At 44.0% G+C, this 20,753-nt stretch overlaps 4 protein-coding genes across 20 annotated transcripts in view; 2 read left to right on the top strand and 2 right to left on the bottom strand.

The window, feature by feature from the left end:
- The window catches only part of LOC125762817 (protein turtle), a 94,916-nt gene that overhangs the window by 64,782 nt on the left and 9,381 nt on the right, over window positions 1–20,753 (top strand). For 5 of the 12 annotated variants that reach the window (XR_007418261.1, XR_007418260.1, XM_049425321.1 and 2 more), the window contains exons 3-6: window positions 13,731–14,355; window positions 18,948–19,410; window positions 19,595–19,719; window positions 20,492–20,753. The exon at window positions 20,492–20,753 is cut by the window's right edge and continues 21 nt beyond it. Coding sequence is in view for 10 of the 12 variants with exons in the window: in XM_049425321.1 (XP_049281278.1) it covers window positions 19,002–19,410; window positions 19,595–19,719; window positions 20,492–20,753 (796 nt within the window). In the remaining 2 variants the exon portion in view is untranslated. The other 7 variants (XM_049425325.1, XM_049425324.1, XM_049425323.1 and 4 more) reach the window with 7 other exon arrangements.
- Window positions 4–7,561, bottom strand: LOC125762813 (ral GTPase-activating protein subunit beta). 5 transcript variants are annotated; one of them, XM_049425313.1, is made up of 16 exons: window positions 7,200–7,561; window positions 6,910–7,129; window positions 6,623–6,652; window positions 6,130–6,528; window positions 5,814–6,074; window positions 5,301–5,732; window positions 5,007–5,177; window positions 4,525–4,629; window positions 4,310–4,450; window positions 3,709–4,246; window positions 3,422–3,636; window positions 2,949–3,110; window positions 2,470–2,610; window positions 1,850–2,407; window positions 335–1,784; window positions 4–272 (listed from the first exon to the last, which is right to left on the bottom strand). In XM_049425313.1, exons 1-16 carry the CDS (start codon window positions 7,389–7,391, stop codon window positions 158–160), a joined length of 5,130 nt encoding a protein of 1,709 aa, XP_049281270.1. In that variant the 5' UTR covers window positions 7,392–7,561; the 3' UTR covers window positions 4–157. The 5 variants fall into 5 exon arrangements, with proteins under 5 accessions (XP_049281270.1, XP_049281271.1, XP_049281273.1 ...); XM_049425314.1 differs by lacking the exon at window positions 2,949–3,110; XM_049425316.1 differs by lacking the exon at window positions 6,623–6,652.
- On the bottom strand, window positions 8,028–10,831 carry LOC125762824 (cleft lip and palate transmembrane protein 1 homolog). Its single transcript, XM_049425346.1, has 3 exons — window positions 10,519–10,831; window positions 8,805–10,446; window positions 8,028–8,729 (listed from the first exon to the last, which is right to left on the bottom strand). The coding sequence occupies exons 1-3, from the start codon at window positions 10,591–10,593 to the stop codon at window positions 8,446–8,448; spliced, it is 2,001 nt and encodes a 666-aa protein (XP_049281303.1). The 5' UTR covers window positions 10,594–10,831; the 3' UTR covers window positions 8,028–8,445.
- Window positions 11,038–11,965, top strand: LOC125762839 (ubiquitin-60S ribosomal protein L40). Of its 2 annotated transcripts, none has more exons than XM_049425365.1 (3): window positions 11,038–11,151; window positions 11,373–11,602; window positions 11,682–11,965. In XM_049425365.1, exons 1-3 carry the CDS (start codon window positions 11,090–11,092, stop codon window positions 11,840–11,842), a joined length of 453 nt encoding a protein of 150 aa, XP_049281322.1. In that variant the 5' UTR covers window positions 11,038–11,089; the 3' UTR covers window positions 11,843–11,965. The 2 variants fall into 2 exon arrangements, with proteins under 2 accessions (XP_049281322.1, XP_049281323.1); XM_049425366.1 differs by lacking the exon at window positions 11,038–11,151 and adding an exon at window positions 11,187–11,211.

Here is a 20,753-nt window from a genome sequence, read left to right as displayed (position 1 = left end):
CAGTTATGATTGCGCATGTTGTGCGAACCTTATACTTTATTGTATCATTAGTTTGGAATTGCATAACGTTAAGCCTCAAATGATGAGACGGAATAAAACGAAGGTTGTGGTTTAGTTATAAATTAGTGTAATACTTTTTAAAGTTGCATTACGTGCATTATATTGACGGCTTAAACAAATCGGCCAGCATCTCTGCCTCGGTCAGATCTTTCTTATACTTTTGCATAATTTCCTGAATCTTGATGCGGCGCCGAACGTGCGGTGGTTGGTAGCTGCAAAATAGGAAACATTGTTTAAATGTGTTTTGAAACATTTCAATAATTGTGCAACTTACGAATCATTGTCCAAACGCTTGCGCTTTGCCATATTGCAAGCAGTTTGACGAATGAGTGATCCAATCACCCGTTTGCTGACGACCATGCCGTCTATTAGAGGAATGGCGAAATTCATACGCCCTACCGGTCCTTGGAGTTTTACGCGCAGCAAGCTAGACGACAGTGCGTGCAGATAGATGATGAAACATTCGCCCGAAGTGATAGCTGCAACGGAACCGTGCTGGGCTGAATATCCAGCCCGGGTGTAGTGCAAAAGGTTATCCACCGGGAACGTCAGATGATCCTCAAAGCTTTCCAGCCAAACGAGCAAAATCTTGGCCGTTGGTGCAGTGTACAGGGTGCTGGGTTTGGATGCCCCTGTTCTGCGGCGCATCGGTGGAATTGGATCGGCCGATTTGCTAATCGATCCGAGCCGAGCTGATTCACTGTCCAGTGAGTATTGCCGTGGTTGGTTGGTTGAAACAGAGGACGAACGGGGTTGAATTTCGCTCACGCTACGCTCGTAAGTTGTCGACGGGCAACCGTTTCCGTCCGTTGTATCCTCAACAGTGTTGTCCACTTTGTTGTTACGGTTCGGCACCACAATTGCCATCTCCGAGGAAACGTCCGCCCAGTAAAGTACGGTTTTCTCGCCATTAAGTTGCCACTCTTCGGGTGATCGACCTCTTTGTTCATCGTTTGTCTGTGGGCATGATTTATTCTCACGCGGAATCTTCCAACTATTGGCAACGAAACCTGTCCAGCCTGCGTGCTCTTGAACGTTCACTGGCCAACCGATCGTGTAGAGCATTCTCCAGAAATGAGCATCAATGGACGGTAAATTGTCTGGCTCCATGTTACCGATAATTTCTGCTTCCGTGCTTTGGCCAGCCTTCACGTAGAACACGTGTATTGTGTCACATGATCGGGGTGACATTTTATCCAACATTTTCAAATCTTGACAAAACTCCTGTTTGGAAGAATCAAGCGTCGTTAGTAACGGTGCACTACCGTCCAGTTTTTGTCCACTACCATTATTTTGACCGATCGTAAGAAACCCAAAGTGAGACAAAAACAACCGGGCAGCTTGGAATTCGTGACAGACAGCGGGTGGTGATGCTTCTTGGGCATGTCCCAGTCCATCGACGGAACACTCCGTTTCGGCCCACGAGAGCTTTTCATACCCGACCTGCTGCTCAACTAATCGGGCCAACTGTTTGGTGGACTGGTTGCCGATCTTTTGTTCCGCTGAATCCAGCGTCGGTATCGAATAGTCCACTACGCACGGTGGAATACGATCTACCGAATCGGGGAAATACTTGTACTCCATTTCCTGGCGCATCATAATATCGTTCATCGGTACAGGTCGGCCAGGATTCGGTGCATGATATTTCGTACCCGATTTGCTTCTCGACAGATGCCGCAGTTGCATTGTCCAAGCATGACGACCAAACGGACCACGGATAAGAACTGCAAAAAAGTAAGGGAAATAATTATTTCATTGCATCGTTATTACAAAACTCCGTGATACGTACTTGTAACCGTTGGTTGAGGATCCTGATCGTTGCCGAGCGGTTCTTCGAACAGCGCAAGCACGGTTGAGTTTTCCGTCACAAAATACTTAAACTTTTTGATCGCTTGCTCTTGGGGCAATTCGCCCACATGCTCGCCGGAAGTGTTGGAGTGCTTGGCCAGCACTACTTCATCCAAAAGGGACGACAGCGATTGCTTGCCACATTCGTTCGGAAAGTAATCAATCTGTTCCAGAATCATGGTCAGCATATTTTCGGCCGCATCTCGCACTCGCATACTGGCCGGTTTCAGCTCTTTCTCGTCCTTATACTTGACCGGTTCGCTCGGTTTGCCAACACTTTTCGATCCCGATATACCCAGCTCAACGACTTCCAGTACGATTGTTAGACATTCTTTATCCTGCAGTAGATACGGATGGTTCATCAACCAGGCGGAGGTACACTGAAACGCGGCCACGATCGTGCTATGCAGATCCTTAATGTGTGCTGGCGGTGGTCTAGAACATTGGTAGCAAATGTAGTCACAAATCCACTTAACAGCCCGTTTACACTCCAACACATCTGCAAATCAGCGGTTACAATCATTGAACTTTCATAATTGATTTGAAATGAAGCGCAATTACCTGAATCTTTGACGTGCATTCCTGCCAAACCGGTCAACAATTCCAGTGCTGCCAGAGATACGTTGAGGTCGGTTTTCCACGACGAAATCAAACGGTGACACACAAGATAGGTTGCTCGCACAAACAATGCATGGGCGCTATCTGAGAGGGAAGGAAACTGTATTATTACACTGCCCTCAACTCCCGGCATATAATGCATGATCATACAGGGACGCATCAGAAAATTGCTTGCAATCTACCTCCATTTATGTGCTTTTATATCACATACAACACATGTGCAGGTAACACCAGGTGTTGCGATCTACAACTCATATGTTGAAATAAGAGGTCAATAATACAAATGATGAAAACAAAAATCTAGCGAGGAGCTATGCAAAACAAATATTACACAAAATCGGTTTCGAAAGACAAAGCATTTACTGGGATAAAGGTAGCACGTGCATCATAACGTAGGGAATGAGAAGAAATTAACTAATTACCATAAATTGCAGATGAACTCAATTCTAACTCATGAATAATGTCGGATGAGAAATCATCAAAAGCCGGCAAACTAGAAGGTTCATTGCTAAGTGTTGCGGTACTGTGTCCACCGATGCTGGAATTGGCGCTGTTCATGGAGTAGGCACTCTTCTCGGAGCAGGCTAGCAGCGGCATTAATGGTGCACAAAATGATGGCGACAAAATGGTGCGATGGCAAATGGTTCAGTTCGGTCAGTTGATCGTTCCGATGGCACAGAAAATTTACGGGAAAGCAATGATTTTTTTGTTTGTATTTTTAAACAAAACCATAATGTAATCGACGGTGAAAAAATACAAAAAATATTGTAAAAAAAAAGAAAACATACATTGTTTTATATTGATAAATAAAGCTGCAAATGCGGTGAATAACTTTCGAGCGGCATTAAAGAAAAATAAAATGCGTAAGCATTTATTCCTCCTGGCAAAAACTTACCCGAGCTAAGTAAATTGGACGTTTCAGCAGTTGGGTGCAACGAGTGCAATACTTCAGCGGAACCCTTTTCCGTCTCTTCAAATGTTACTGCATCCTGAACGCACAGATGCAACCCACCCAGCAGCATGTGTGTGTTTTGTGGATCCGTTTCCACTTGCAAAGCGTTCATGAGAATGTTGATAAGGCGTGGTTTTAGGTGAATGAAAGTTATACTCCTGTTAAAAAGGACAACAACAAAAAACCGTTATCAAAGCGCGTAACGTGATGATCTTCGACAGATCGTTCACCTGTCATTCGGTCCACCCATAATGTCGCGTATGGGAAGTGTCTGGAAGTGAAGCGGAAGGGCCAGCATGGAAAGCAGAATGTTGATAGCAGCACGCCGCAGTTCAGTTTTGTTTATGACCACATTCTGTGAACGCATCTTTAGATCCTTCTCCGGCAGTATAAGCTCCAAGGCGCCAATGAATGCAGGCAGCAGAACCTGAATTCCTTCCAGATCAATGCGGAACAAGTCTGACGAGTTGTACAGTATGCTGGCAAGCGTTTCCATACACTCTCGGCTATCGTTCGTCTTAAGTCCTTGGTGAAGTGCCATATAAAACCGAGCCAAATACACTGGAAGAATTTCTTCGCCCGTTTTCTTCGCACAAAATATGCGACACAAAGCACCAAGTGCTTCTGCCTTTCCCGACTCGTACTTGTCAATGGTGAGACCTGGAGCAACATCGTTCACCTCGGACAAGGAAGGCGGTTGTGACAAACTACCCTTCCGGTTGTCCATGATCATGGAGGAAGGACGCCGTTTGGCTTCGGCTGCGCGTTCTGGAAGAAGGGACGAATGTTGATTAGTTTGGGATTCGGATTATTGTGCAAAGTGGAACTCACTTTTCGTATTTTGCATCCACGTATCACCTCCAATGTGTGCCGCATCGAAGAGCCACTCACCGAAGAGATGCAAAATACTATTGCATCTGGGACGATTTGCAGCTAATGGGTAACGATTTTCTTGACATAATGATAGCATTGCTTGAGGTATAAGAGAAGGAAGTTTTACGTAAATTGTAATTTGTAAATGTACCCAGAAACATTTGCTAGCTTACATGAAAATCCAGTCGACGGAAGGGATGCCGATTGTGGCGCATTAGTTGGATGGTTAGACGAGCTTCGACTGCTGGTTAGTCCACTAAAGGAACCTTTGGTAAATCCTGCAATCGAACCGAAAATGCAATGCATTAACTGTAAAGAAGCTCACAACAGGTGACAAACGATAAATGGTGCAAACGGAGGTGTTTAATGGTGCAATGATGTGAAACGAGCGAAATTGTCCACTTGGGCACTACACGCTACACATTGTCCTATGAGGCGCAACAATCATGCCTGTGTTAAATTTGTTTTGTGCAAATTAGGCAAATTATGATAGGCTACAAGGATATATATTTATATAGAAAAGAATTCACTACACAGCTATGACAAGAGGGGCATTTAAACAAAATTTATATATAGCGGACAGCAGTATATCAAACAAACTACGTATAACGACACACGAACATTCCGAGACGAACAAGCAAGTAAGTCCACGAACCCTTGGCTTGCGCCATCGAGATGACAGCATGTGCGGACGGTAGCGACGGCGAAACACTGAAGCTCTTCGCCAGACGGCGTTGTAGCGGCGGTGTTGGAGAGTTAGCCGATCCGTTAGCGTCAGCGATGAGTAACGATGATTTGCCATTGCAAAATCCCAAACCGCCGTCAGCTATTATTGCGATCGTTAGCATGACGAATGAGTGGATGTTTGATGTGCGCGAAAATGGGGGATTTAATGAAGTTAGTAAACGGCTGCTAATGTTTAACATATTTAGTACGATTGTGATTTTACCCTGACTCGCTGCAGATACATCGCATGAAAAACCAAACCCCGCACCGACACCGCTCCCCCCGTTGCCACTGTTCTGTACTCCCGTGCTAGCGGCATTCGAACTGCAGCTTATAACATTAACACTATTTATGCAACCGGTTCCACCACCAACACCACCACCACCACCAGAACCAGTAACGACGCTAGAGACAGTACCCATTGCTCCCGCAGTCGAACTACTGCCTGACCCGACCACACCTAATGCGGCACCGAGACCAAGACCCCCGAGTCCTCCGCTTGCTCGCAGGGCGCTCGATTTGATCTCGCCTCCCGAGTGTCTAAAGCTAATGATCGATCCACTACTCGTATGCATTCCACCACCAGCGCTTGTGAATGACAGCTGATTGAAGTTTTCTAGAAGATTATGCTCGTCCATTCTAAACTGGGCTATGCCTTACGTGTAATTGTAAAAATGGACAAAAGTTTCAGTTGAAACAATCAACAACCAAGGAGCAGCAGCTGTTCGTTACCTACCGAGAAAAGCGTCTACTAAGCCGGCAATTCCTTTCAGCGTCTTGAGAAAGATTTGTGGAAGGTTCAGCAAACAGGGATGGTGCTGTGGTTCAATCCCATCCGCGTTAAGTAGCACCGCTTGGACAAACTGTGGGGTACGGCTGATCACCTGCGGACAGCAAAGATCCGTTGGTGCTCCGAGGATCTTCAGAAAGCGTATCCAAGCTTGCGCAATTCCGTCGTTGGTCATACCATCCGGCACAAGATTGGCGTCTTCGTCAGCTACAAAAGAGAGCTTATTATTTTGCGTACAATGCATGATTCGAATTTTATTTACCGATCTTCATTTCTGGAAACGCTGGACCGTAGGTAAATTCAAGTAGCTTAGCCGTAAGTCCCAGGTTTACACGGTTCCATTGTTCGACAAGGGCAATTCGGTGACGCCAGGCGGCACACGATTCCTGGAACGTTTTCCATAGCGACGGCGATGGGAAGCATCTGCTGCAGGCCAACAGCCACACTTCGAACAAAACGCTTAGCACACGTTCGCACAGCTGATCCCCTACATCGTCCTTAACGATCGGCGGTGCCAGCAGGATATCATTGATGGCTAACAGAAAGAGGAGCAGCGCTTCCCATGTTTCCACCGTGAGTATTTGCGAGTTTTGTGCGGTGTCCTGCAGGGTACGCAGCACACGATGACAAAGCACGGCCTGTCGATTGATCGTATCCGAACCTGTAAAAATTTGGGCAGGCATCGGGTTAGCATGGTACTAGCTCTGAGTGCAAACAATCGGCAAAAAAACGAAACAAAATATTAAAGCGTTCACCTAGTTCCTCTTTGTAAATGAAAGGCCAGACTTGAAACGAAGAAAGATTGGAAAATCAGTGCATCGAGTTAGTTGGTGCCAATTGAGTGCGGATAGAGAGCTACAGAGTCACACATACACACGTGCATGCACACTAAAGGTGGTAGTATATATTGGTTATTAGTGCAAATCGTGACACCGATGCACACTTATACACACGCACACACACATGACCACACGTGTGAGAATGCACTGTAGTTGGTGCGTTTTTTTCGATTAGGTGTATTGCCCGGGCAGTGAAACCGTACCTTCTCCAGGGCGAGGCACAAAGAGATTGTACAAATGTTTGATTATTTTCCGAACGTATGTATTCGGATCATCGATAATTGGCCGTGGTACACTGATCTTCGTCTGTGGCAGCACGGCACTGATCCATTCGCAGTAAATGTTCACACCGTCCTTGATGATGTCGTGCTCGGACAGCGGTAGCGATAATCCGTGGCATATTACATCCATGCACCATTGGACCTACGGAAGATGGGAGATGGTGTAGCAAGTAAACTATGTACCGTTTGCTTGCCTTTGAGATGCGTCTTACCTCTTGGTCCGTGTGAAGATTGCTCGGTTCTGCATTGTTGGTGATACCGAGTGTGCTTGCCAATTGCTTGATAACCACAGCCGCAACATCACGGCCACCGACGATACTAAACTTTCCAAGCACACTTTGCGACTGGGCGTTGGTAATATTTTCCGCTATGATTGGATACAGTGAGGCCCATTCGGAATACATTTCAGGTCAATTGTTTTGCCATCTAGGCACGGGATGGGAAATATGCTAAACAGTGAGTTGCTTTCGTCACCGAAATGTTGATACTATTTTGACATTTCTCATCAGGGGTCATCAAGCAGGAAAAACAAACTTTCAAATTGTTGTCTGGCTAAAGATAAACAAATAAATTTGAAAATAAATACCCAACATTTCGTTAACTTGTAATGAGCGGCATTACAGAACTTTTCGAATATCTATTCAGCAAAAGCAGAAAATGAAAACGAAATATGTTTTACTTTTCTCTACAACTAGAACATTTTATTATTTTATGTTTACTTGTTTAGTTGCCCGTTTGAATATTTCCACGGCACCAGTTATGTTTATCATTATATACGGCGTTACAAAGCGCACCAAAATCTAGTGGAGACGCCCCACAAGATATCCCGGCTGATCATCGGGTCGTCCGATCAACGAGATTAGCATAGCAATGTTTACAAAAGCCAGGAGCACGTTCGCCTATCGCGCAAACTGAACAAACAATAAAGATAACCCAAAGTGCCTTATCAAAACGATGTGCAACTTAACCAAATGCACCAATGGTGCTTGAGACACTTTGTCATCATGGAGCGCATTTGCACTAACGAAAAAAAAAAACGATGACGGCCAATCGAATAATTCTTTGTTCGCTTTTGAAATTCACGCTTTGAGTTATCATACTACACTAAACACGTACTTTGATCATTGTAAAACATACCGTTAATTCATTCCTTTCTTTGCTACACGACTATTTCATAACAATAGTCTTTATAGGGCAATGAATGAACCTAGTAAAGCTTGTAGTATAACTATTAGTTTTAGCTGTATACGATCGTCAGTAGGTTGTTATACTGCGTCGTTGGGATTAACTATGATGAAAATTAAATATACTATAGGTAGAAAACAAATTCGTGATTAGTGCAATGAATGCACCAAAGATACAATTATAAAGACAACAGTTGCCTCACGTGTTTTTGCTCCAATGCATGGGGGCGGCAAAGCAGTTCTAAGGGTTGTATTACACTAATGGTGCAGCAGATTAGTCATCTTTCTTATCCGTGGCCGACTTGTTGCCTCCCTTGCGTTTTGGGGAAGACTTTTTGTTCTTCTTTTTCTTTGCATTGGGGGAAGAGGGCTGGCTGGCTGTTTCCGGTGACTCCTGCTCATCGCCACTGCTGGGACTAGGTTCAGTCAACGCTGCGTTCGCTTTAGTAGCGTCGCCCTTGGATTCAAGCATTTCCGCCGAGAAACCAAACTCATTCACACGCTTCGAATCGACCTTATAGATCCAGCGTTGATAAAGGAAGATAAAGAAGACAATATCTGGAACACCGAAAAAAAATGGACATTGTTATAGTATTTACACATTCATAATAGATACACAAGCATTAGACTTACCGTCACGGAAGCATCCGATTCTGTACATCATAGGCATTTTGATCACAAAGGCAAAAATATCATCGATGAACGTGTTCAAAAATTTGTAGGTCAACATTCGCCACGGTAAATGAGCGACCGACTTCAGCTTATAGTTGATAAACAGCTGCGGCGTCATCATGATGAAGCCGAAGGTGAGCAGATATCCGTACAGCATATTGAGCACAAACGAATACCATCCTTTATGCTCCTGATACAGCACGCTGTATACGCTGTATGCCACCAGCAGCGGGAAACACACCCATCCTAGATACTTAAATGCAAGGTTATCGTAATGCCTTGTGCTGGATTCCACGTACGATCCCTTGTCGGTGAAGCTGATCCGTGGCAGAAAGCCGAAGACGCGGTTTTCCTTGCTAATGTTGATGTTGACAACTTTCTGGATTTTCCACACCTCAATACCGAGCCCCATCAGACAGCTGATCTTAATCATGAAGTTTGTCTCATTGTCCAGCACATACAGCAGCACGATCAACGATTGAAATACACCGAAAAATACTGATCGAACGGAGAGACCCTCCAGCGACTTGCGGTTGTTCCAGAACTGGATGTCGTTTTTAAATGCCAACAGCTCGAATACGCTATGCAGAATCGTTACCACGATCGTCACGCCCAGCAAATAAGGATTATTGTCCAGTAACGCTTCCTTCAACGAGTCTTGATCTTCGTCCGTCTCGGTACCACCGGATAGCGCTTCCGTGAACATATTGTTCGCCCACTTATTGCGCATCGTTTGGGCCGCGTACAGCTGCCACTTGAACAGCGACAGTGGTTGATACGATAGGTTCAGTTCCAGCACCGGAGTCGTGCTGTTAATGGGTTGATAATCTCTCATCATGTTCCAGTAGTCGTTGTAGAAAACGATCGGAAGGTACGTTTGTCCTCCGGGGAGAAATTTGATGTACTCGTCCAACGGCGGCGGCACAGATCCTTTCACCCAATTCGTTTGATCCGTGACAAGATTTATCGTAAGATTAGGATGCCAGTGCGCAAGTATCTTATCATCTACCAGCGCATTTTCCAACTCCTTCTCGAACTTTTCCTTTTCTCCCGCCAGCAAGTTATGCGTTTTGGTGCGCTTGATCCTTTTGTATTTGCTCAGCATGGCCCTTGCATGGCCCATGTTTTTGCCCGCAAATTCTGCACCCGCTGCCGGATTTGGGCTGAGACCCGTCTTCGTGACGTACGTGTGCAGGTATATCGATCCATTGTTCATCAGCTGCTCGGAGGCTTTGATGTGAGTGTTAAGCGTAAAAATGCCATCTTTTTCGCGCCCACCGTACCAATCGCCGTAAATTAGGCCCTCCTGCAGCCAAACTAAACTGCTCGGATCGTTAAAGTCCACATTGTACTGATCTTCCGAAATGTATACGTGCAAATCGAAAACGGTACCATTGTCGAACAGATTCCAGGCATTAATCTTCGATTTGCCCGTTGCCTGCTGGTTTACGCCGGCATCCGGTGCTGGACGGCGAAAGAACGAAGAGATGAAATAAATAATCAATGCTCTAATGATCAGTGATTTGGTGATGGCGAAGAACGATTCAGCGCGTGACGGTTGCTGCTGCTGCAATTGTGCTGCCGCTTGTCCTTCAACGGTGCCCTGGAACGAGAAACGGGAAAAGTGTTTTTTCATTCAAAATTTCATCATCGTCTTGTATGTGCACCAACTCACGTCCGAATTGCCTTGGTCATCAGCGGCAAGTAATTCGGCTTCTGCCGATGCCGTACCATTATCTTCTTGGGACATTCTGAACTATAGCTTTCGTGACTTTCCTATCTTCTATATTAATGTTACAGTTAGCTTAAGATTCACTGAGGTAACACTCCACTCATTACGCCAAGGTTAAGCCACTTGTTGTTGAGCACGAGAAGAAAGTCACGGGGAACTTATCGGAGCCAGCTTCCGATATAAAAATATAAAAATGCACCTAATTGAAGTTCGCTCGTGACCCGCTAGGAAAACGTTGAATTGTCACATTGACATTCGAATGACGTGGTGCTAAGCATGCGGAAGAGCGGCTGCATCATTGCGCGCCTTTTAGATCGCTTTCAATTCCATGATGAGAGAATTTTGGTTTTTTCTTCAACTCGTAGCAAATATTGTGCAGAACATATTTTTCTCATAATTTTGTGTGTTTGAAATATGTTTTGATCCGTGAAAAATTCAATTAAATTGCGTGAATTATACAAATGCAATAGCAATTGGCAAATGTCAAAACGGGAGTTGGCCTAACCTGTGGTTTATGTCAAAATGTTGTTCCTTTTTCTTTCTCTGTCATAGTGCACCAGCGAGCAGACACGTTGGGTGAGTTTGTTTCGATTTTTAATGGAAATCAATGAAATGATTAAAATTTAAGTGCAATAGGTAATTTTGTAGTGCGAGCATTGTATAAATCACCAACAGCAGTAGAGTGGTGTTATAAATTTGGCCGTATTACTGAATGTTTGCAAATGAATGTACCATCGTTTTGATGTGTACATAACCTCGAATGTCAAACTAAATGTTGAACATTTTGTGCTCATCAGAATCATGCAGATTTTCGTGAAAACACTCACCGGCAAGACCATCACACTTGAGGTCGAGCCTTCGGACACGATCGAAAATGTGAAGGCAAAGATTCAGGATAAGGAAGGAATTCCCCCAGATCAGCAGCGTCTCATCTTCGCCGGTAAGCAGCTGGAGGATGGCCGCACTCTGTCGGACTACAACATTCAGAAGGAATCTACCCTTCATCTGGTGCTGCGACTTCGTGGTGGTAAGTGTCCGTCCATGTCGTATATATGCCGATGTCGAAAAGGTATGGTTGTTAATCGTTTCCCTATTTGTGGCCGCAGGTATCATCGAACCGTCGCTGCGTATTTTGGCTCAGAAGTATAACTGCGACAAAATGATTTGTCGCAAGTGCTATGCTCGTCTGCATCCGAGAGCCACCAACTGTCGTAAGAAGAAGTGTGGCCACACCAACAATCTGCGCCCGAAGAAGAAGCTGAAGTAGGCGGTTATGTTTGGTATTCCGGCTTCCCTTGTTTACAACTTCGTTTCGGAACTGTGACCAAGTGGATTGATGTGCATGTTTCGTTCGTCAGTGAAGGAATAAAAAACTGATGCATACAACTTAGATCACGATTTCTTGTTCTGGGTCATTGATTTAAAGGCGAGATCGAAAGAATCCCGGAGAGGATTGAAGAAGATGTCCAAAAAGAACGAAATTTACGAATATTAGAAGTAATTATTTGTTTATCCAAAGGACCCAAGGGTTCAATGTTTTATTGTAGAAAACGGGAACCAATCTTAAAACGATTTGGTAATACTAGTTGCGCTAATAGAACGAAGAGTTAAATTTCGCTACGTTCCGTCTTCCACGGCAATAAAACCGGTTCAGTTGCTGTTGTTTACACCAAGCAAGTAAGCGCTGTATAAACGGGTTATCATTGAGTTCTGCGTACATCGGATGCTGCATGCCAAGAATGGCTTGGAACCGAGTAAGAGAGCATGGTTTGGCGAGATGTCCAATCCAGCACACGTTTTGTGTTGTGGTCTTGAACGGTTGAAGAAGTTTCATAAATTAACTGTGCATTTCCTTCCCAACTGATGCTTGAGATGCTGGAATTCAGATGTTACTGGAATAGAGAGAACTGTTTCTTGCTCTCTTTGTGTTAGAGAATGTGAGAGCAACGTACGTGAGTTATGCTGCTGCTTTTATTTCTGACCATTATTACCATAGTTCTGGTTTTACTGCAAAGGCACATAGTTGGCAGAGTTGGTGGTCAAGATCGATGTGAGTTTCGTCTTGGGACATCATTCGAATAGTCCCTCGGAAACTTAAAAACTTCGATCGAAAGAATCGGTGTGTTAAATGTGCGATTCTTCCCAAGCTGCTGAATTGTTTTTCAGTTTGCAAACGGTGCTGTAAGTTGTGTACAATTATGCTGCCTGGAATTTCCTTCCTTCGGGATTAGGTAGTGCGTTTTGCTCCCGAAAGCGGAGAACAAACGGGTTTTGTTCGTGTGGGTTTGCAAAGGTGCGCATCATGCTGTTGTGTTGATTGAGCGAGCAGCATAACAACGTACAGCATAGCATTCTCAAAACGGTCCCAGCACGGCCAAATATGTTTGGCTTCGTTCTCGCTCTGCCTCTCTTTCTCGCGGTCAGCTCAGCTCTGTGTTGTTTTTTTTCTTCTCCGTTGAAGTGCCGAGAGAATTGTGCCAAGAAGCCTGAGCATAGAGGGACACAAAAAATCGATACGAGCGTATGCTGCTTCTGTTGACTCGCACGCATCACACATTTTTCAGAAGATCTTCGAAGTACGCTGAGCACCATTGGCTCCTAGCAGTGGTGTTACGGATCTTGGACTTTTCATCAAATGTGCGCTACCCCTGTAAGTGTGATGTGCGTTTGTGTACATGTGTGTTCGCATTTCCACTTGACTACTGCGTTGGTTTTGTAGTATAATCCGTGCAGCTAGCTGGAAATATTCTACAATTTTCAATATTTAAAGTGTCAATCACACCACAACAGTTAGAGAGAAAGAAAGGCGTGAAAAGGACGGATAGAAGATACGCGCGTGTGTGTATGTGTGTGTGTGTGCGTCTATATGCAGTGTGGAAACTGTGGTCCATGCTGAGTGCGGGCTATCTCGGTGGGAATGTGGTATTCCTATAGTATTCTGAACTGAAAACACTGGAAAAGTTCTCCGCTGTTGTGTGTGCGTTGAGATTTTAACACACAGGTTTTTGCGGTCAACCCAAAACCTGATTGTGTATGCGGAGTAAAACGAGGTGTGACGCGATCACGCTACACACGGCGCTGTGCTGTGGCGTGAAGTGAAAATTCTATCCTTGTGGTGTGTTGTTTTTCATTCTTTCGGTGCAATCTCGTTGCAGGTGTCCAGTTGAATATTGTTTTGGATGATTGTTCTCGGTCTTGGTCCGTTAATGAGTGTGTGAGTTCCGGTGTGGTCCCTTCGTGTTTCCTGAGACATCTCCGACCTGGATCCGTTATATGCATTTCCTTCTCACCACGTGCTTGTGTGCGTGTATGTGTGCGCAGGTTGAGAAAAAAGGAAAACCAAAAAAATAGTGCTGTGTGTGTGTGTGAGAGTGTATGTGCTATTATGCAAATCCTTTGGCTGGGTGTACGGTGTGCAAAGAAGGTAGCACCACTTGGCCGTTAAATGTCAAAGGTGGTAACGGTCCGCTGGTTCTGTACTGGTGAAAATCGAATGTGACCCTTGGAAAGTTTAAATTTTACACACCATCACAGACCCCGGAAGCAGTGTTCTGTGTAAGGAAAAGGATAAATTAAAAAGCTAGGAAAAGCTGGTCGTTCCAGACGCGCGTAGTGCAAAACGGTCGCAGAACGTTACAAACACACGTGCAGGGGGGTGTGTAATTTCCATTTCCTCTACCATCATAACGACAACCTATCATAGTAACCACAGCGAATGAAACTACACCACAGCATGGATTATCGATTGCTGTAATCACTGGAAAACGTATTCACATCGCGGTAAGTAATATTGAATATATCCGCATTACCTGTGTTGTGTGGTATAGTTAGCTAAAATTCGTAAACCATCCTGTCGATAAGTAGGAAAATTTAAGGGATTCGGGTAACCGAAGAACGAGCAGTAAATTCGGACGATATGCGCAACGTTCCCCGAGGTTAGCACAGTAAAATGGGGGTCACAACACAAAATGATGAAGTTCTCGCTATGGTAGCCGTTGTGGTTACTTCGTCGGTGCGGTTTTAGGTTTGCGATGCAGTAGTCAAAACGCAACAAGAGGATGGCATTTTGGATTTTGTTTTGGATGGGTTTTATGGCTTCCTGGACCTGTGTTATTCCGTTCCGCAGTTCGTCCAAGGGCCGTTTAGAAGCAAAAAAAAAGTAGGCTAACAATCCCCCTTTCTTTCACTTCTACAGTCGCTCTTGGTTACGCTTTAACCCACCGTGCTTAAAAATATATTCGCACTCTACCTCTATAGGGTGCGCTCTTGATAGCTACGAAAAAGAAACCCCATTTCCTGCGGCGAGGGTTGTTTTTATTTCTCGATGATTGCACATCTTGCGCGTAAGAGCAAGTGCATTTGAAGTTAACCGGTGTTGTAACTCGTGACGCTATTGTATACGCAAAAAAACAGAATCGAACCACTGCCGTAGAATGATACAAAAGATCGAAATATGTTCCATGTGATGGAAAATGGAGAAAAGTCGTAACCTCAAAGTCTCAAGAACAAGCCAAAGTGTGGTTCAACCCCCGAAATAAAGAAGGGGCAAGTGAAGCAACAACAAAAAAAAGACAGGTCACCAGAGGGTTGGTTGTAAGGGGAAGCGATCGGCAGGATGCAAGAGACATGGGGAGAACGCACAACAAAAGAAAGAAAGCTAAAGGTAGAGAAAAAGATCACCGATGGGTGGATGGGAAATGTTCGTTTTTCGTTTTGCTCCTTTTTTTCTCGTCCGTTGGTCCGACATTTTCGTTGGTTTGCTTTGTCGGGGTGGCGCACTTTGTGCGTCTTGTGTGGTAAGGAAAGCGAGGTAGTTCTGGCATCCAGCGACGAGAGGGTGGGAGGGGAGATGTTTTAAAGGTTGGATCGGGTATGGGCTTTCTTCTCGATATCGATGCGACGCCGATGAGCAATCGGGAGGGGAATCTGCTTATGTTTTGAATGAATTTTTGTGTTGGTTTCTGTCGGCTTTTTTCTTGGTTCACTTTCTTCCTAGTGTGGGAAATAATGTTTAAAAAAATGTTGAAAAAATTAAAAAGAACGAAGTATCGATACGTTACAGATTAAAAGCAGCCTAAAAATGTGTGGGACAACACGAAGCTGCTGTTGCGGTAGATTTTGATTCGTGTTGACTTCCGGTTCAATTCCGGACAGGAAGTTGTGACCACAGCCACAGCAGGAAGCCCCTACCAAGCGATGTTGTGGTATGCAGAAATGGTTTCGGGTAGTTCCCTTCGTAGTACTTAAGTACATCCAGAGTTTAACGTAATTAATACCACAAACGCGATAGAAGCACCATAATAAAGTGTTCTATGGTTATGATTTCCCTATTGCTTGATTCTCAATAGTAGGAAAAAAATGAGATAATTTGAAGCTCCAGAAAAGCACACACCAATAATTGCAATCCATTTCTGCTTTGTTCTTTCGCTTTTATAAAGGAAGTGAGTATTTGAACCCTATCACGTATGATCTTCCGCAGCATCTTCACGCTAACCGGAGGTCAGGTGTTTTTTTTTGGGTGTGTGAGCAAGGTGCTTTCAGTAATAGCGAAAAGGTTCTTTGCACTTTTTGCATCTTTTCTTACCGGAAATGAATTACCTCTTTTCTTACTCTTGTTGCTAGTTTTTACTTTCTTATTATTGGTTAGCAGTGGCATGAAAACTGAGCTGAAGACTAGCAGAAATTAAAAAAAATATCGTGAAAGTGATCGCGGAGCGAGTGATCGATAGTGTAAGCTTGATCTACTTATACAGTGAGTAACATAACTATACGTTTGCTCATATATAAAACATACTGCTGCTATTGCATTAAACACAAAGCTGTTCTTGTGCGTGTACGTATAGTTATGTTACACACTGTAATAGACGAACGAATAGAAAGAGATGGCAGATAGGTTTTCCACACCTACTTAGTATACTACTCCAGGCTACTTACTCTAGCGATCACACGCATGTGTTTGATGGTAGCCGGATACTAATAGCTAATAGTAGACTATCTCCTCATGAGAGATCATGTATCCTAGAAAATATACTAAGGAATAGCTAACTCAGCAGTAGTTCTGGCGAGCTAGGGCTCGTAAGATAGCTCCCCGTGAACAAATGTGTTACCTCAGTTCACCCACTTGTGCTTTTTGCTACAAAACTTCCAATGCCTATTTGTAGCATTCTATGGCGATACCTCCTGTAAACCGTGGACCTTACGCCTAACACGTTACGGGTTTAATGTCACAATACAAGGGCGATGTTCGCGCCTACGAACACGGCCGATCTTCTAAATGCCAACTAACGCTGATCTTGTTTGGGTTCATAAAATAAACAAAGTCACGTAGGTAGATAGACGCTGGAGTTTTGTCTATTTGTTGACAAATTTCAAGTATTAATCGTCCTTGAGGTTGCGTGGCCACCTTATTCACCCAGCACATGGTAGAAATGTAAACTATTACAAATGTAAAGCAGGTCGCATGTTCGTGCGATGCGTGAAATAATTCCGTTTGTCGATGTGTGTAGGACAGATAAAGAGACAACAGAGGGTTGAAGCTGTGTACAGAACTGGTCCGAGGCAGCAGCAGCAGATTAGGATTCTCCTGTCAAGACGACAGGCAAACCCTTGATATTTTTCAAACATTTGCGAGGGAGTTGAATTGTACATCGTTTTTTTTCTTTTTTTTTTGTTGGGAGACTCTCGTACATTTGCAGAGAGAAGTCAGCCAAAGCGCATGAGCAGTGGTTAAAGGTTGCTGGTGGATTGGGATAGGAAATTCTTGCTACTGGTCTTTGGAGCAACTAGACGACGAGGGCACGCATTTTTTAAACGTCATAAATTGGTTTTGTTTGGGTTGGTGCATAGTATTGATCATCTGTGAAGTGAGTGAGGATTACGATTAGTTGAAGTATTTTTAAGAATTTCGATATCTGACTATCTAGCGATGTTGTAGCTCAATATATTCAGAACTCCAAAACGAATGAGCCAATACCTAGCAGTAGCCTGAGCAGGGTCGGGAAAATCCGGGGAGTACTTCCAGGAGAATGTGAATAACGTCCAGAGAGAAGAGGAGAGAGAGAAATAGAGCGAGAGTCAGATGAAACCGTGAGCAAGATGGGAAAAGTTTGAGCTAAAGTTTTTCTCCAGTTCCACCCAGGCAGCAAACAGTTCGCCTGCTGTACGATTCCAGGACAAATTTTTCCTCCCAAAAAACGGTGGTGCGTACAGTGGGCACGGAAAATTCAATTCTTGCTGAGTAGCTACAATTTTCTGGGCCGATTCTGCAGTGGAACTTAACTTTTGGTCACTAGCGTAAGGTAAACACAATGTGGTACGGACAATTGGTGGAGTAGATGTAATTCGTTCGTCCACTTTAGTGATCGAAGTGCAGAACATTTTCAGTTGGGAAAACCTGGCTGGCGTTTCCTAGGCGTAATGGCAACTAGGGGTGTGATATTCTCCCTCTAGGATTGTGCTGTGCTGGGCGTAAATGTGTGTTTGTGTGTCTCAATGTGTGTGTGTGAGTGCGTATTTTACGTGAAAATAGGTGGTTGATAATTGCCAGGATTAATTTTTGCGGTGGCAAATGATCCATTATGCTGTGAAAGTAAAATCCTGAACCATGGGTGGAAAAAGCAGAGTCAAAAGGATGGTCATTTTTTCGTATCTAGGCCGACAGTTCAAGGTTTCAGACACACGTTACCTACGGCACAGAGGCTCTGTATAGCTTTGCAGCCCTAAACGTGGACGCACCACGGCATGATAATCGGAAAGGCTTTTTTTGTTGGTCTCACATGCATACAACCTTCATTGAATCACAGCCTTGTGTACACAGTTACACATCTGCATTAGATAGGATACACCTCCCGAGAGGGAGAGAGAGAGAGAGGGAAAAGAAAAGAAATTTCCAACCAAAAAAAGAAATGGTTAGTTTTATCCCATTTTACTACAGTTAGATGTAAATAATTAAAAACTCTACGAGCAATATGGTCTATATATATATTGCACTGGTTCAAGGTAAATAGCCATGCTCCAAGGGTAATCCGCAGTGCAATAAAGTGTACGTGGAATGCTACATGATTTGAATTGGATTACGTTGGCCACACCCGCCCCGCGTGTTTGGGTGATAAAGTATATCGTTGTGCAAAAATCTCGGTATTGATCCGGTGAAACCTTGTGCCGATCGGCGGAATGCTACAATGTGGGCTACCTCTCGTGAAAACTAACCTTGGGCAGGGACGGTTTTTTTTGTGGTTCTTCTGAAACAATGTTGAGATGTGGAAAACAGAAAATCATACTTGCAACTGTCAATAATTAACACCTGGAAATAGAAAGCATAATGAGTGAAAAAGTTTCTCAATGTCGCACATGGCGTTTGTTCTCTTCCGTAGGTAAAGCCAGCGCCATGAAAACGGTACGTTAGCAGTGACTATGGGATCAGAGGCATGGGCATGTGCGTGGACCCTGGGGTTTTCCGGTGGTGTCAGGCATTAAGCCGGTCGCGATCGTATGCCACAATAACCACACCCAAAACGAATCCCCGGCAAGCCTTACGGAGTTCAGGCAGTGTCCCTGCGTCGGGCGAACGCCACACCAGCAGCACCAGTGTGGAGGAATGTCGTCCTAAAGCAGTAATAAGCGGAACACATACGACAGTGGACACTGCATGCAATTATACGAGTGTTGATAGCTCTGCACACGATTACGAGCACAGCCAGTACACTAGTGCACGAGTACGGTCAAGAACAGTGATAGACACAAGTGTTCGAAATGGTGATAAATCATTGAATCGATTAATTTCGTCCTTACTGCTGTTGTTATGCTTCACGTTAGGCTGCTGCACGATTAATCCCCGTAAGTATTTACCTACGATGCGATCTTCAAATTGCATTTGCTGGAGTTGCTACTTAGTCTCTTTCAACTCCTCCATCAAGGCAATTACTGATTTTTACACAACTTAATGGCCCGTTACATAATGTTACGTTTGTCTGTTTTTTTCTTCTTCTCCATCACGTTTCTGCTTGTCCCGTCTTATCAGCGCAAGATGCAGTTCACATCACGGCGATCCTCGGCGAAAGTGTCGTCTTCAACTGTCATGTCGATTTCCCCGGCGAACATCCAGTTCCCTATGTATTGCAATGGGAAAAGAAGGTGAGCGAAAAAGTACGTCATCAAGCAATCCCGGAACATCTAATCAAGTTTTTTAATTGCATAAAAAAAGCGAAACGACAATGTGTCGAAAGTATATCCTACAAACACGCGATAGTCTAAGTATTATACACTTTGTTCAATGTTCAAATTGTACTTTACTATTCACTAGAACTCTCCTCTTTGTTGGTTGCATTGTTTTTTTTTTTTACAATCTTATCAATTACACATTATCGTTGAATGTATTGTTTCCTTTCCCCTCCCCTTAACACTGAATTAAGCAAGATCACCTATGCTTAGTGGCAGACTTTACATTGCGTTACGAAACATGTTTTGAGTTTAAGATATGCATGAACTTTCGTATAACTTTCGAGCGTAACATTAAAATATCATAATTTTTACTATTTTGCATGCATGCTACGCCTTTACTTAAAACATATGAAAAAAACATAGTGGAAATGAAGCTAATTCAACAAAACATCAAACTATCTAAATGATTTCTCTAAGAAGAAGGAACGGGTTGGTGTAGTTCTTTAAAGCATGTTATTGATTTTTATTCTGTTTCATACATTCAAAACGGCTAACAGACAGTCAATATTTTTTTAAGAATTTGTAGAGATTCGGAGATCGTTTGATCGTGTAAAGATCACCCATCGGAATGCATGTACAGATTTATACTTTAATCCATATAAAAGATGTAACTTGCTTCACTCTCTGTGCAATAAACTAATGAAAAACTCTTTTCGTTCTCTTGTGCAACATCTGCTCGGTTCTCCGTTTCCAACAGGGTCAGGAAATTCCAATTTTTATATGGTACGAAAGCTACCCTACACATAGCGGCGAAGGATACGAAGGGCGCGTTTCTAGAGTGCCACCAAACTCAACATTCGGTGCAGCATCGTTGAATCTCACCGACATACGCGAATCCGATCAGGGGTGGTACGAATGTAAAGTAGTCTTTCTAAATAGACCTCCGAAGCAGCATAAGAACGGTACATGGTTTCACCTGGACGTCCATGCACCACCGAGGTTTAGTGTAACGCCTGAAG

Source organism: Anopheles funestus, chromosome 2RL, assembly GCF_943734845.2.
Source record: "Anopheles funestus chromosome 2RL, idAnoFuneDA-416_04, whole genome shotgun sequence".
Taxonomy (NCBI): domain Eukaryota; kingdom Metazoa; phylum Arthropoda; class Insecta; order Diptera; family Culicidae; genus Anopheles; species Anopheles funestus.
This window is presented reverse-complemented; position numbering and strand designations above follow the sequence as displayed.

Excerpts from the sequence above, each read along its gene's own strand:
- LOC125762839 (XM_049425365.1), top strand. The coding sequence starts at position 11,090 with ATGTCAAAATGTTGTTCCTTTTTCTTTCTCTGTCATAGTGCACCAGCG. Across the intron at positions 11,152-11,372 it reads CCAGCGAGCAGACACGTTGG|AATCATGCAGATTTTCGTGA; the intron begins GTGAGTTTGTTT and ends TGTGCTCATCAG. Across the intron at positions 11,603-11,681 it reads GGTGCTGCGACTTCGTGGTG|GTATCATCGAACCGTCGCTG; the intron begins GTAAGTGTCCGT and ends TTGTGGCCGCAG.
- LOC125762813 (XM_049425313.1), bottom strand. The coding sequence starts at position 7,391 with ATGTATTCCGAATGGGCCTCACTGTATCCAATCATAGCGGAAAATATT. Across the intron at positions 4,451-4,524 it reads TCCGTCGACTGGATTTTCAT|CAATGCTATCATTATGTCAA; the intron begins GTAAGCTAGCAA and ends TTATACCTCAAG. Across the intron at positions 2,408-2,469 it reads AATGCACGTCAAAGATTCAG|ATGTGTTGGAGTGTAAACGG; the intron begins GTAATTGCGCTT and ends GCTGATTTGCAG.
- LOC125762824 (XM_049425346.1), bottom strand. The coding sequence starts at position 10,593 with ATGTCCCAAGAAGATAATGGTACGGCATCGGCAGAAGCCGAATTACTT. Across the intron at positions 10,447-10,518 it reads ATGACCAAGGCAATTCGGAC|GGCACCGTTGAAGGACAAGC; the intron begins GTGAGTTGGTGC and ends TTCTCGTTCCAG. Across the intron at positions 8,730-8,804 it reads AATCGGATGCTTCCGTGACG|ATATTGTCTTCTTTATCTTC; the intron begins GTAAGTCTAATG and ends TCGGTGTTCCAG.